The 16,649-nt window shown below is 34.6% G+C and overlaps 1 protein-coding gene across 1 annotated transcript in view; it reads right to left on the bottom strand.

The window, feature by feature from the left end:
- Nucleotides 1-16,649, bottom strand: part of TMEFF2 (transmembrane protein with EGF like and two follistatin like domains 2) — a 224,317-nt gene that overhangs the window by 196,897 nt on the left and 10,771 nt on the right. The window contains exons 3-4 of the mRNA XM_054566708.1: nucleotides 16,207-16,336; nucleotides 11,025-11,051 (exon numbers count right to left, since the gene is read on the bottom strand). Coding sequence (XP_054422683.1) covers nucleotides 11,025-11,051; nucleotides 16,207-16,336 — 157 coding nt within the window. The remainder of the gene's footprint in view (nucleotides 1-11,024; nucleotides 11,052-16,206; nucleotides 16,337-16,649) is intronic.

The raw sequence follows: 16,649 nt of genomic DNA, 5'->3' as shown, positions 1-16,649 counted from the left end.
TCATTCTAGGTTGAGGAATTTCCTGGGTTGCAAGGCTTTCAGTGCTAAGCATTGGAAAAAGAGGCCTGGGCAGGTTGGAACAAGTTGCCATCCTATTCACGACTCTTCAAAAGGGGTCAAAATATGCAGCATTTCTCAATCTCACTTAACTGGATATCCCCTGTTTTAATACAAAGCACTTGAGCCATTTAAGTTCCACAGAACACAGTTTCAAAAGCGATGAGGCAGAGGAAGATTGTCAGGTCTCCTACTCAGCACCATGAAACATTAATTTCAATCTTTGTCTTGTCTAGCAAGAACGAAACCTATTTTTTTTACTAATGAAATATCCTCTGGCTACATTAAATGCTATTTTAAATAGGTGAGAAAAAAATGTGGGGTAGTTAGAAGAAAATCTACAGCTGGAACACTTTTGCCCTGGATTTTCTCCTCAAAGCATATATGTGTTTGTGGTATAGAAACAACTGAGGAAAGAAATGCATTAAATGAGTATATATTATATGTATTGACATGGAAAGAAACATTAGGAGGTGAGACATAATACAAAACAACACAGCTGACCCAAACCTGAAGCTATTTTAAATTCCATCATCTTTGTTGCTTGATTGAACACTGTAGCTCTTTTTTTCCCCCAAATGTTGAACACCACTACTTTCGCTTTTCTTCTGCTGACATTTTGCATTGAGAAGTCCTGTTTTCTCTCACTAGACTATTCTATAGTCTTCCCTTAAACTCGTTTTTATCCCCCAGAAGCATCATTTTATATCTGAGCACTGCATTCCCTTATCGCTCCAGTGTCACCTGTGGATGAGGGGAAATAGATGAGACAGAAATACATGGGGAGGAGGGGTGTGATTGGGGTGGGGGTAAGAGCTGTGACTCAGGGCCTGTGAAAGCAATAGAAAAATCACTCTGTAGATTTCTTGAGGGATGACATGTCTTATGGAATTTCTGAAGTCTGCTCTCGGTAAGTCAAGGGCCATAGACAGAGGTCACTGGGAAGCAGGTGAGTGGCCTCCATGTTCACATACGCATCAATTAATTGCCATGATAGGAGCTGACATCACTGCCTTGCAAATTCATTCATCCATTCCTTAATTTCAGGAACATCTTATCCAACACCTACTACATGCCAAGCAGAGTTCTATGAAATTCTGCTGGTTTTATCTTTACTTTTGGTCTGATGACAGTGAAGTGACTCACTCTAAAATCATTTCCTCTCTGCACCCCTATGTTCATAGCAGTATTATTTACAATAGCCAAGTGCTGGAAAGAGCCTAAATGCACATCGGTAAATAAGTGGACCCCAAAACTGTGGTACCTTTACACAATGGAATACTACATAGCAGATAGAAAGAAGGAGCTCCTACGTTTTACAACAGCATGGATGGAGCTGGAGAGCATTATACTAAGTGAAATAAGCAAGGCAGTTCCATATGATCTCCCTTATAAGTGGAACCTAATCAACAAAACAAACAAACAAGCAAAAAAGAACAAGAGACATGGAAATAAAGAACAAACTGACAGTGACCAGAGGGGAGGGGATCATGGCAGAAAGACGGGGAAGGGTCAAGTCAGAGAACATGGCCAAAGGACCCATGGACAAGGACAAAGGGGTGGGGATTGTCATTGAGAATGGGGGTTGAACGGGGCAGGGAAGAGCAATGGCAGGAATAATTGGGACAACTGTAACTCAACAATAATAAAAAAAGTCATTTCCTCTAGACTCTCCATGGTGTCACATGCAAGCTCCATTTTTCTCTCCCATGTACCATTGTATATTATACCAAGGTAAAAGCTGAAGCTCACAGAGTTTTACTCTCTTAACCCATTAAATTAAGAAACCTCCTGTATGTAAAGAACTAATATCCAGTGTTTTATTTTCCAAGTACTATTCTTTAGTGTCTAAAGTACATTTTATGTGGGGTAATCATTATAATTCCTTGAAAACTCAAAAAAAAAAAAAGACAGGCTTTTTCTCACTAGTGCAGTGTCAAATTAAATGAAGGCATCAAATGGATTTCCAAATGATTCTATTTTCTGGCCAAAGTCATTTGGTATTTTCATAAGTAATTGGATGTGAAATAAAGTAGTCACATAAGGTAAAATTACCTCAATTACCTACAAACTAACCAGAATCCTAAAATAACTTCATTTTTTTTTTCTTTGCCTACCATTCTTAGGAGCATGAGGTAAATCACAAATGAACACATTGATTTACTAGACTCAGATGCCATGCACTGCAAAAATAGACTGTCTTTTATCTTAAAAATGATGGGCAGCCACTGTTAGGTTGTAAACAGGGGAATGATATGCTCAGGTAAGTATTTTATACAAATCATTCATACCGTGCAAGTAAGAAAAAAATTAGGGCAAGAATAGAAGTAGAGAGATTAGTTAGGAAGCTCTTTTTCGGTGTTATACAAGAGATGACTAGGGATTGATCCAGGGGAGTGGTGGAGGGTCTGGAGATAGAGATCTGAGAACTGTTCACCATAGAAAATCCTTAGAGTGTGCTGATTTATAAGATTGGACTGGCTTTATAACTCTGCCACACTCTGTTTCAAAGTAGAGCGTGGCATTAGAGAGCTCTCTCTTCATGAGAGGCCAAGGGAGATTCCTGAACCAAGGCCTGAACATTGTTGGATAGCACGGACCGCAAAGCTGTGGGAGCATGAGCGCTGGGGTATAACCATTTAATACTATCCCACTATTTAAAATGCAGTCTAATAGCTCTACCATGAACTCCCCTTTTTCTCTAAACTACCAGCTGTGTTTCACTTTCATTATATTTAAAAATAACACCTGCTTTCAAAGATAACCACATTCAAGCTGCTATTATGGTCGTCTTTTGAGTGAGTAAAATCCTCAACATTGTAACCTCTCCAAACTTCAAGGACTGGATCTCAAACTGCATCTTCACGCTCAGAGGGTTCAGGAAGGATGACGCTATAGAGCTCAGCATATCTTTTCACCAAGTTCCCACCACTATCACTTACATCGATGTGTCAGGAATTCTACTTGCCAAAGGTCATGTTTTCCTATTAGCGCTACAATCTCTGGAGTGGGCCGTCAGGATATGTGAACTGACTCTTGCCCTAATTCAATGCTTACAAGATCATGCAAGATTTCTTAATTTAGATAGGACCAGATAGGTGTAGAAAACATCAGTTTTGTGCAGATGTCGTCATAGAAATGGCCTCTCTCTTTAACTGATTCTACTAATAATGATCATTCTGTTTGTGATCTTCACCAAAAGAAACTAATGTTGGAAGAGCCACCCAATTAGCCAAAATGTAGGACTTAGGAACAAGAAAAGCAGCTGGAAAATGAGAGAAAATGGAGGAAAGATTAGGTTTATAAGAAATATTATTTAATTAGGAACGGATCCAATTTAAATGATCCATCTGCAGAACAGGTTCTTGGAAGCATCAGTCCAACCTTATCTAAAATCGAGTTCATTCTCCTTTTATTCTTCTCAGAGAGAGAGCCACATGGAATACAAAGCTAAAAGATTTTTCAGAACAACTTTATTAACTGATGATAACTGGAATAATTCTTTTGGTTTGACTCATTGAGCCAGGATGCTAACATTATTTAAACATATTGTTTTCCATTTATTCCTGGATTTTTTTTCAATCCCAAAGTTCTAACAAGTATGTAATTTACCAGAGAAAATGAAATTGCTCTTTGTTAAGTACACATTGAAAATCACGTGCTACAATATGGATTGTGTATTTAGTACAGTAAAAAAGCTATATTTTCAAATCCAAATTTGAAACAAATTAAATACAATTTGGCATGCGTTACGGCATACAAAGAGATTCCTATGTATTAAATACTGTCTGGAAACAAGTGAAATTTTCTGCTTACTTAAAAATATCAAAACAGGAGAAGGACATCTTAAATAAAACCTCATATGCAAAAACACCTTAAGAGAAAAAAATGGACTTGACTGCAGTGAAGTCTAGGATATCTATTCAGTAAAGAATCATAGACAATGTCCCTCAGATGGATGGCAGACTGAAATATGTAAGATGCCAAGGAATACTGTAGAGAATATACCCAGAAGCTCCTCAACATGAATGGCAACCTAACAAAAGAAACTTTGTTTTTTTTTAATTGTAACAGTTTTCTCCACTTCCTTCACCACCTAACACAGTGCATTCTCAACACAAAGGCCAGAGAGATCTTGTACATCTGTCAGACCACGGCACCTTCCTCTGCTCCAGGTCCTGGATGGCTCCCAGCTCACTCACAGAAAAAGCCACACCCATGCTGGAGGGTCTGAAAGGACATCCTCAAATCCCACCCTCATCTCTGAGAACCCTCTTACATTAACCTAATTAACATCCCTAATCTTGGAACACCCCAGTTATGCACCTCCTCTAGAGGTTTTGCGGTCCTGGAATGTTCTTTCCTCGCTTTTCTGCAAGGCTTGCTCCTTCGTTTCTTCTAATCTCTGCCCAGGCCTTCCTGAGCACCCCAAACAAACTAGAAGCCCCACCTCTCCTTCCCTTACCCTGCTTTTTCCCTCCTACGTACGTTTCCCTCCTCTCATTACCATCGGATAGTCTATTTTTTCCTTGTTTATTTCTTTACTGTTTGGGTCACTTTACAAGAAACAGGCTCTACCACAGCAGGTATTTTGCTTGTTTTATTGCTTCTTTTAAATTTTATAGAATGTAGAGGATGCCATGAGACAATGTCCACATTTCCCCTTGTCAGCTGCTGGGAGTGGTGCACACAGACACCTCCCAACTGAGTCCCTCTTCAGGTCCAGTTTGCAGCTAAGACAGCCATCCGGCCCAAGGTGACAGTCCCCTTTTGCAGTTGCCCACATCATTGGTGGGGTGTAAAGACCCAGCCCCATTATCCCAATTCAATGTAACTCACAAGGACCATCCCATCTTGAGAGCTCCAGGCGGGCCTGCTGTGACTCTTTTCAACTACACCAGTTCAACTTTCCCTCTGCCCAGTCCTCTTGTCTTCCCTTCCACAAGTGCTGATTCTGAGGGTACCACTCAATACCTTCAAATGCACAAATCTCATCTTCAAAGACTGTACTCTGGGAAACCCTGCCAGGATCTCAGATGAAGAAACTAAAACCAGAGGGCCTGAATAACCTGTCCATGGTTATCCTACTAGTAAGTGGTGGAGCTAGTAAACCCACAGAGTTTAGCTCTAGAGCCTGTTTTTAACCACTACTTTTTTGCTGCTAAACACATAACCGTACTTTTCCTCCCTCAATAATTTAAAGTACATTAAATACCTTGGAGCAAATACTTATCCAAGAAAATGAATGAGGTTATGCGTGGAGAATGAAGGGGGAAATGAAAACAAGAGACTAGATAGCAATCATCATGTGCTATGGACTGAGGAGTATGTTAACAGACAACAACAAAAACCCAGGGGGGTTTGAGTTCTATGTTGAATAGAACAGATGATTACAGAAACAAAAATGAGAGTGGGAAGGGAATAAGGAAATGGGATGACAAAATCTCATATGATTGTAGATAGGGTTTATCGTTTATATAAACCACAGAATATAGGGTTCAGTGTAGTTATTGCAAGAAAGCTACTACAAGAGGTAGGGTAGTCTTGCAGACGATAGTTTCCTTCCTCCTTGAAGTTCAAAGACTGGCTTAGTTACTCTATATACTGTTGTTGGGACTGTGGGTAAGATGTTCATTCTTTCTGATCATCATCCACACATCCAGAGGCTATTACTGTGATTAAATAAATGAATGTTATAATAGTGCTTTTTATAAACCATAGAATGTTTTAAAAATAATTATACATGAGTGTAAGCATCCTTTCAGACTTATCTAATTCATGCTCTCTTATCAAGCAGAACTGTAATAAAATCTTCCCCCTATTTTAAAAGAATCTCTCTCTAATAATCTCAAATGCCCTTAGCAAAAGTTTGCAATGATCAAAGCCCTAATGGAGATTCTTCCTTGTAAGTATACTGAATCCCTCATAGTGTGAATCCTTCCTGTATCTTCTCTTTTGGTTTTCTATGGAAGCAGTATGCCTACCTTTGCAGTTTTAAAAATAATTATTTGCTGTTTTAAAAATTTTAACATCATTTCTTATTTCTTATCTACTTATATAAGCACAGTTCCTCCAATATCAACACTGAGATTTCGCTTCTTTACAAGGTGCAGAGCTAGCTGTCTCCGTTAAATACTGAAAACTGTAATTGGATTCATAGATTTCTTATTATTATCTCAGCATCGATACTTTAAACCATAAATGGTAAAAATCATTAATTAAAAGATTCAAAGTTGTAATTAAGCTCTTCAGAGAAATTATACAATCAGAGTAACTGGGACTAAAGAGCAAAGGTAATACAAATTCTTTTAATTTCATTTTTAATTTTTTGGAGTTCAAAGTTCTTTACATTAGTTTCTTATAATCATCTTTACTATAAGTAGATACTACTCTCTTTTACTGATAATATAAATGAACTCCAAGTGTGATTGAGAGTAAAAATCAAACATGCATCCTTCAAGCCAATTAAAATCTTGAATACAAATCTCCTGATTGGAAGTCCAAAGCCATGTCTGTCAGCACATGATTGCATTTCTTTTCCTAGACGTGGTTTTGAAACCCATATGGATGATTCAGACCAAAGTTGGTAGCATCCATTTCATATTTCCAAGCAGTCTTCTCCAGAAATTCAGGCTACTATCACTGTCTACTGGAAGAAAAGTGATTTTTATTTTTAAGATGGTGGCCACATGAAAAAACAAAGCACAACCATGTTGATAACAGAGGTCCCTTTCTCCTTTTTTATGTTCCATTATTCTCACTTTGTTTCTCTCCTTCAGTTTTGGTTTTGTAGTTTTACAATTTCATTATCCGTTACGTTTCCCATTTATTATACTTCTATTTCATTGCTGTTTTAATATTGTTTTACTTTGAGGTAAAGAGAAAGCAAAATGGATTCCAACCTACGGAAAGCGGATAAGATTTCAGTTGAGGCTTAGATGGTTACAAACCCATCCGCAGGCAGAACAGCAGCCCAAAGGTGTGGAAGAGAAAAGCAGGGCTAGTTTCTGCCTGCCTCCCCATAGACTACCCTGGAAGAATCTCAGACCTTGCATAGGTGGTAGAATTGCTTTACTGAATCAGTATTTCAGCTGAAGCGGCTAACAATTGATGCCTGTCAGACTTTGGCTGTAATGTGAACTCAGTGGAGAAAATACATGCTGAGGTATATTATGTTTGCCAGAACTTGACCATGACAAAAAGGTGAAGAACGTATGAAGTGAGGTCAGGAAAGGAAGTAAATATGGTAGCATGGAACAAAAGAAATTACTTAGCCTTATATGTTTTATGAAATGAATATTTAGTTCTTTGCTATTTATAATACATTTAACATTTTAATTCCACAGAGAATTGCTTTTCTTTTGATAATTAGAATTAGAACCATTGTGTGCTAAGAGGAGAATTTACATGTAATTCTTTGAGTGTGAAGAACTGTATCATATTCATCTTTAACAATACCAGAAATCTTGCCACAGTATGCAGGTTATATTAGACAAGTTCAATTTGACTCAATTCCTAAATATCATCAAATCCACATTAGAAACATAAGGAGTTTTTAAAAATGATTTTCAAGTTCTCAAACTTTGTAAAATGCTGTTTTTAGCAAACCACATAATCAAGAATGGCAGCCTAAGCTCTATAATTTGTTAAAATGTAAACATTTCTTGCTGTATCCAAGATGTATGTGAAGTAAATATCTTGATTATAAAGATCTGAGTAATACTAAATAAATAAAAATAACACAAAGCATATCATAATAAAACAAATAAAATAAAAACATATTATAACTGGTTTTCTACACCAAAGTTATCATAACAACAATTACCTGGATGATTAAAATAAAAACCAGGTTTTCTTTTTACAAATAATGGACATAAATTTAATTTAATGCCAGATATGTCTATTAATGTACATATCTGACACTAATCTATTAAAGAATTATCTTAAAATTTCATAATTATGTAAGTTGTATAAATAAGCTTAGTGCTTCATTTTACCTTAATTAAAACACACAAAATAAAAACATACCCATTTATCTATGCCATGTATCTTAGACATTTTATTTTAGATATTATCATAAAACTTCCCATTTGATGTTACTAAATTTCAATTGTAGATTCATTCCTCCAGACCTATAGCAAGATAATACATTTATCATTATTTTAATAATCAAAATGTCATTTTCATTTTATTGGACTGATTTTTTGTTTTTAGAAATCTAATCTGTCAAAAGTCTAATCAACTGAGAAATAATTTTAAAAGAGAATAATGAAAAATATTCCTAGACTTGTCTTTATGACTGAAAACTATGAGAGAAAAGCAGGGGTTAAAAATTATCCTTTTACCACCCACCCACACATAGATTTTGAGGAGGCTCCTTTCACACTTTTTCCTCCTGCAGTATTTGTTACTTAAGGATGTCTGTAGGTGGGTAAGATGTTATTATCCCTCCTACACGCACACTTTTTTTTGTATTTACATTAAATCTCCATGTATATAAGTGCTTGAAACACCAACCCCTTTCTTTCAACTACTTTCTGAAATTTGGACCACACATTATCACATGTTACCTTTCTATAGAATGCATATAGTTAATTATAGTTTATTCTGAATTTTTTCAACTTTCAGTCCATTCAGAAAAGTTATTTGTAGATAGTTGTTTTTCTAACTAAACATTTTTGTTTGAAAACTGAATTCCATAAACAGCATGTCTTAGATTCAAAAATAATAATACAAAATTATTCTTTGTATTGATTAATTTTCTTAAGGACTCACAGAGGATAAAATCACCGGGAAAAGCTACGATTTTTATGCAGTATTTATTTCTTCTCACTCTACAAATCACTTATATGAATGAACGCACATTTGTAGATCATGTTGGAGACATAGTAAACATGTTTTATCTAAATAAAGTTAACCTTTCAAATCATTTCATCTGAATAAATAGATCAACAGTTAGATTTGAAAACCTCCTATAAAATGTATACTAACAAGTTAATATACATTTTATGAAACCTTTATATTCCTTTTATATTGCAGTAAAAATATTCCCTCAAATGCAGTAAATGACAGTTATTCTCTTGAGCAAATAAGTTAAACTATTTTTTAAATCATCAGACCTAATCTACATTGCTAATGTAATACTCATTTATCTAAAAAATAAAGTAAAATCTAAAAAAGTAAAAATTGATGTACTTTAAAGTGACCTTAGATTTGGAGGTTTAATGATATAATTTATGATAGCCACACGTATAAGTGCCTTGCAAATAAATTTGTTCTCTTTATTTTTCAGATCAATGTACTCTGGTTGGGAATTTTAACTTTTGTTAAAATAAATGAAAAATATAATCATTAACCACAAAAATGCTTGCAAAGATGCCCTAATTATTAATTAAATATACACTATTGAAAATACATCCTACAGAGGTCATTTAGAAAAATCACTAGGTAGGATTGTTGGATTAACCAATCCCAAGTGATTCAACCACTTCTGGGTAATTCAAAGGAAGCTGATTCTGACTCCTCTGATACCTTGGAAACAGGAACTCCAACAGAATACAGAGGCAAGAACATCTTCTGTATAGCCGAGGTAGTGAGTTAAATATATTTTATGTATAACCCAGTGGATATGTGAAGTGAAATTGTGCGCGTCATTCTAGCTTCAGTTTTTAGGTTGCAGTTATTATCAAGTTATTAAGCTTTTTTGGCATCTTGTAAAATAAAAAAATAAAATAAAATAAAAAAATAAAGAAATTAAATCAGTACTTCAGAGCAAAGTAACACAAAGATATTTTTAAAAAATTATTTGGTTAAAATAAAACTATTCAGCCTCTAATTTAAAAAGTAGTTCATGCCACTAGGGTAAATATTCATTACAACTTTCAAAACAACTGTTTTAAAAACATATGCATAAAGGTGAAACTTTGTCCAACTTCAGTTAAAAAAAAAATCATTTGGAAAATTTATAATGAAGATTCAATCAATCAATAAAATCTTGTCATTAAGTACATCAAATTTTAAAAAATTCTGGCTCTTACACACTTATTAAACACACAATGAAATAAAGAAAACACATGCATCTCTAATTTTAGTAAAAAATAAATAGACTAATTTAATCTAAGAAGTAAAGATACCATCTTATTTTCATTGGTCTAAATTCTAAAAAAATTTTTTTTATTTTAGAGAGCGGAAAGAAGAGAGGGAGAGAAACGTCAACTGGCTGCCTTCTGCATACACCCCAACTGGGGACTGAACCTGCAACCAGGCATGTGCCCTCACCAGGAATCCAATTGGTAACCTTTTGGTTTGCTGAAAAATGCCCAATTAACTGACCCACACTGGGCCATTGGGTTCAGTTTTGTTCAGTTTTTTTCACTTTCATTTTATGAGCTCAATCTCCTTCAAATTATTAATTTAATAATTAAGACCCTGTTTACAAGGTAGTTATAAATGTGTTAATATTAATACTTGGTAATTGATAGTAATATTATTTAAAAAAAACTATTTAAATGATTTTCTCATGAGTTCTTTTGCCCTATCAAATATGTTCAAAATCTTCTATTAGAAAGTTTGACATGAATATCTACCCCAAGTATAATTCAGACACAAACAAATAAACAGTGAAGATTAGATACAGAATTCTTAAGTATATCAATTCATAAATATATCAAATAATTTGCATGATATATGCATTTACTTAACCAGGAGAATAATATTTTTTGTTTTAAAAAATATTTTGGTTAAAATAAAACTATTCAGCTTCTAATTTAAAAAGTAGTTCATGCCACTAGGGTAAATATTCATTACAACTTTCAAAACAACTGTTTTAAAAACATGTGCATAAAGGTGAATTCCTAAATGCAACTTGTGAATTCCTCTCACATATCTATAGAGGTGAATATATAAGTAAGTATCTACAAAAACTATCCATATGTAAGTCCTTAAATATATAAAAAGGCACCTCCTACCTCCATCTCCAGATCCGGATCCTGCATCTAGGAGAGAAAACAAAACAAAACAAAACAGAACTTTGTTTTTGCTTGAAAAACATCTTCAAAAATATTTATGGCTCTTTTTAGTTCATGTTTACTTTCTTCAATAAGATACTAGTATAATTGAGAAAACTTAATATTTAATCTGAAAATGTGTATTCATATTAATTTCATTTTGTTTCTTTTATTGTTGTTCAAGTATAATTTTCTCCATTCTACAGCATAACTTATAAATTTTATATTGCTTTCATACTTAAACTTTATGAAAGAAAAGATTATCTAGCTTTAAAGTAATTCCTAAACTTCACTATGTAAAGTCTTCCATATGTTTATTTTAGTCAGGACAAATTTAGTGCCATTAACAAAAATAATTGAAAATGAGATGCCTAAAATAATCAGTGAGATTTAGACATTAAACAATCCAAGGAAACAAATAAAGTCATAATTAAGGTTTATATTCTGGTAAATCACATATATACAATGAAAAAATAGTTTACCAATAAATATCTTTTTATATAATTGTTAATATGTTTCCAAATACCACAATTGTGGATGAGTCTATCTAATAGCAAGAGCATCTTTTGTTTTTGAAATCAGTAGGAGAGTGAAATTAACTTTCTCTTAAAATTGAATATACTGTAAATGATGCTTGCAATTAAAAAAAAATCCCTTCTGTGGTTTTCTTTCCCCATTTCTTCTCACTTCTCTCTCCTACATAATTACAACTGATCAGAGTTGTCTATTTCTGAGAACTCAGTTCCCAGAAACACCCAATTTTCTAATTGGAATCAACACCACTGAGTTTCCATCTGCTTCCACCTGTTAAGTGTAGACATCATCTTCTTTTTACCTCCCTACTTCTTTCCGTTCAAAGTACATTTGGTTACATATTTTTAATGTTAATTCTGGGAAATAAGATTATTACTAGTACTCTCTGATATGCCCCCAATTAACACTGAAATCTCAACCAGAGTTTAAGAACTATATCAAATGCTACTTCTAAAAATTTGCGTTTGATGTTTTAGTTCAACTAAAAATAAAACATTACTTCTACCTGTTTGCCAGCATGAGACTGTATTAAGAACCACTGCCTAGAAAGAGGCATAGTACAGAAAATCCACAGAAGGCTGACACATAGGGAAGAATAGATGCCTTCTCAGTGACCCCCTCGTTATGGTAGGCTTTAGCACTGCCATGAAAGAGCAGGAGTTTCAATTGTCAGCCTTGGTGGAAACTGATATTAACTAAATTCACAGGGTCTAACACTGTATAAAATCAGAATGCCAAGTCTTTAACTAACTGCTAATGTGACTAAGACTCATGTCTCTGGGCCACAATACCCTTTCCTTAAAGACAAACTAGTTGGTAAAACAATTTATAATTAAAAAAAAAACAAAGCCTTTTCTAATAAGTATAGAAAAAAAGAGTTTAATCATATGATCTGACAATTTATTGATAAAAAAAGGTTGACGCATTCATTTCCGTAGCAGAACAGTCTTGTCAACTAACCTGATAATCATAAGTCATGGTCCTATCACTTTTGGACAGGACAGTGCTTAAACGGTCAATATGTATCAAGTCTCCTTTAATATACCTTCACAACTAAAATTTTAACTTATTTTATTTAATTTGAAAGTTAATTCAATATCACAATAATCAAGTTATAATAACGGGTTATACTATTACAGCATTAATACATTCTACTTGTGCTTTAGTCAAAAGTGTGTAGTTTCTTACTCTTTTGTCACCAAGATGGTAAACTTTACAGCAAGGTCCATGCTTGTTCAGCTTCTTATACTTACATGCATAAAAGAGGAAATGCATAAAAACTTAAGGATTCCAAGCTGTAATCATTCGGACATTACTCATTGGATGACATAAGAAATGTCATTCAATCTTCCTACTTAGCTTATTCAGTCTATTGAATGGAAACAATAATGTGCATTCCGTTTGGGTTATTTTGAGGATTACTACACAATAGCATTTTTTAAAAGATTTTTTATTAACTTATTTTTAGAGAGGGGAAGGGAGGGAGAAAGGGAGAGAAATATCATGTGTGGTTGCATCTCACATGCCCCCTGCTGGGGACCTGGCCTGCAACCCAGGCCTGTGCCCTACACTGGGAATTGAACCAGCGACCCTTTGGTTTGCAAGCCAGTACTCAATCCATTGAGCCATACCCTTTAGGGCACAATAGCACTTCAAAAATCTTTATCACTGTGTCTGGAACATAATAATTAACAATCTGAATAAACGTCTTGCCTGTTCATCTATAGGTTTTCTAATAAATGTACACTGCTGGGGAAAATCAAGAAAATGACAGTAGAATTTCAATTTGTATTTCCCATGTATGTTTCCAAAAATTCATGCATTATGGTTCGTAAGACAATTTGCATTTGATTTGACACATATTGATTATTTAGAAAAGAAAGGAGGAATAAATTTTTAAAAATGGTCCGTTAGGTTCATGACATCATTATCAGATAGTGATGGAAAGCTTTAATGATTTGTCTACTATGAGATGAGTCTTGACAAACAAGAGATAAGCAGCTTACTAAAACCTTATTAGAGAGACAGAACCACACAAGGAAAGAAGTCATGTGGTTGGACTCGAATTTGGGTTCCTAGTCAATCCATTTCTTATAAGACAATCAAGTAAAATTGACAGTGAGGCTATTGACCAGATATCCCAGTAGAAAACCACTTTCTGTACAAAAAAAAATGATGTTTAAGTTCAATGAAATACGGTGTGGTCAAAGTAGGCTTACAGGTGGTCACATGATTAATATAATAGCTTGACTGACTCTGTGTTTTGCGTACTCACAACCATAAACCTATTTTTGGCCACCCGTGTATAATAAGTATGAAATAATACCTAAAGCCTTTTATTCCCAGAGATCACACCCTGCCACCTTACTCAGTGTCAAACAACATTTAAAAATAAATGGCAAATGTACAAAGAAAAAACTAACAATCTCTTTTAGATCAAAAGTTAGAACTCCAATTTACTTATAGTCACACCGAGTTAATCAAAGTTACTTTGGTACCTCTGTCATTATTTAGATCAAAAATCTTTTCAATTTACAAGTCAATGGAAGATGCACGCAGCAAAACTGGCTTACTAATTAAATCTTGAAGAAATCTAAGTCTGTGAATGAGCTAGGGATGGATTACTCAATTGTGATTGAATTTTCTACTTGGTTAGGTATTTATTTTTATAGTATAACCAACACATTCGGGGCTAGAATGGAAAGATTTGAATTAATCAGAAGAATGCAGACAAGAACTTCGAGAGCAAGAGAAAACAAGAGAGACTTTGCTACCAAATGCTGTTGGACATAATCATAACTTCATGACTGCTTCTTATGAGGACTGTCTTCTGATTCTCATTTGGCTACTCTCAGAGACAGATACCCTATATGATCCTGAACAAGCAAACCCTTTCCTTAGTCGTCTCTGGTATTTGCGTACATCATTCCTCATTTCTGGGAGTCAGAGGTTTCTTCTTCTTTTTTTCTATTCAATTTGTCCTAAAGTCTCATTTTATACTTTTTGTTAATTAGGTTTGGTACTTTGTTTTTTCAAAATTTGTGTTCTCTTTGCCCTTCTTTCTAGTTCCCCTGTCCTTACTAAGAGTAGCACGCTGGTCCTCCTCCTTTCCTACAGAGGAATATGGTCCAGAACTCTCACGTGTTGCTATTACTTTCATTCATTACTTCTCATTCACAAGTCAACAGCAATAATCTGCCTGCTCTGGCAAATAAGAAGTAAGTGGAGCACCAGTCCAACTTGCCTTCTGATCACCCTTCCAGAAGGACATTTGCAATGTGAGGCAAATAATCACGTAGGAGAAGAAACTACTTAAAAACTAAAACTGAAACCAGAAAGCCTGCATCACTGTCCATGAGTGGTGATGCTTTTCTCTTCCCCTAATTCTTAAAAACTTTGGTAGTTTCCAGTACACTTAGAATATTATCAATTACTACTAATCAATAGGCTTAAGATAATCTCTTAGAGAATGAGACTTTCTCATTGCTCATTTACCACCTTGCCCTAGTCAGTAGATGCATAACTTTTAACCTAATTCCTTAGAATAGAATAGGCAGAGACAAATGTATTTGAAAAAATAAATTAAAATAAAATTTAAAAAAAAGAATAGAAATACCTGTTATCTAAGAGGTAATTTTCAATAATTTTCAATAAAATAAACTTTTCCAAGCACTATTCTATATTTCTATTTTTGATATATTTAATATCATTATCATTTTTTCCTAAAAATGCTTATATCATCCAACCCTTTAGGAACTATGACTTTCCAAAAGGATGCATATTTGCCATTAAGGATAACTAATATGGGACACTAAAGTTTCTTTAATATATGTGATTTCAATGTCTCAAGGCTAACTTGAAAACTCAGCTTCATTTTAAAGCATTACTTCATCAAGTTAGACTCTGTTCCTCTTTTTCTTTCTTGCTTATAATGCTGTACAGCTTCGACAACAACTGTATACAAAAGGAAAACCTGAAAAGGTAGAGAGCACATAAAATCACTCTTCCTCCTCACTTTCTGTGTACCATTTTTTGTGCACTATTAACTAAAAAGCTTTGTGGGATCCAAGGCTGACTGTGTCAGAAATGACAGGTGTCCCTAGAAGTAATGTCCACCACCAATACAGTCTTCAAAATAATCTACTAAATGGAAAGAAAACCATTTTGTAGAGCTGCTATGGTTAGTCACATCGTGGCTTCCAAACCCACATCAGCAAAGCTACCCTCCAGCAGGCAGTGCTATTGTTCAAAATAAACAAAAAAAGCAAGTAAATATATTCATGCATAGACGAGTTCCTATGCATTTGACACCTGGGTGCCCAATCTAGATTTCTAATTATATTATTCAACTGCCTTCACTTCATTAAATAATATATGTATTAAAATTTACCAATATCTTTATGGTAGGTTTTCTCTTTCTTGCAGAAGGGATTTGACATGCAAAAAGACATAGAATAAGAATAATGCATACTTTGTAGAAAGGAATAAGATGTTTGTCTATCCAATATACAGTGTGAATTATTTATCTCTAGATAACAGAAAAAGCGAGAGACATAATTTTTGGATTCAGAATTCATTCAGAAGGTTTTAGGGAAGATCATGTACATACCTGTGGCACATGATCCTTCAGACACCACAAGTATCTCACTCTGCTGTTTGCAGGCGGCCTGCCGCAGGTAACACTCATTCTGGTAGCTCTCCCCATTGGAGCCACACACAGGCACGTAGTCATTGTTGCACTGAGAAACAGATATAAGCCTGTGGTTAGTACCAGAGTCTGCAGTCCTCTGACTTCTTGAACAAAAATAATCATTTACAACAGAAAGCACTTGTCTTCCTTTTCAGTGATCCTCATTGTATCCAATAAGTCTTTGACCTTGCAAGAGAATCATTCGAAGAAACACAAAAGCAATGTCAAGTCAGCCAACTAGTCATTTGATTCAGATAGGGAAAAAAAAAAAGCTTCTAAATTGATCTGGCAATTCCAACAAAGTGACCAGAGAAACGATATTAAAAAGAGATAGCAACAAATATATCAATATTATTTAATAC

The sequence above is a fragment of the Pteronotus mesoamericanus genome, unplaced genomic scaffold (genome assembly GCF_021234165.1).
Source record: "Pteronotus mesoamericanus isolate MK-2021 breed Mesoamerican mustached bat unplaced genomic scaffold, CSHL_Meso_final contig_179, whole genome shotgun sequence".
Taxonomy (NCBI): Eukaryota; Metazoa; Chordata; class Mammalia; order Chiroptera; family Mormoopidae; genus Pteronotus; species Pteronotus mesoamericanus.
Note: the sequence above shows the minus strand (reverse complement) of the source record. Positions and strands in the feature narration are given on the sequence as shown.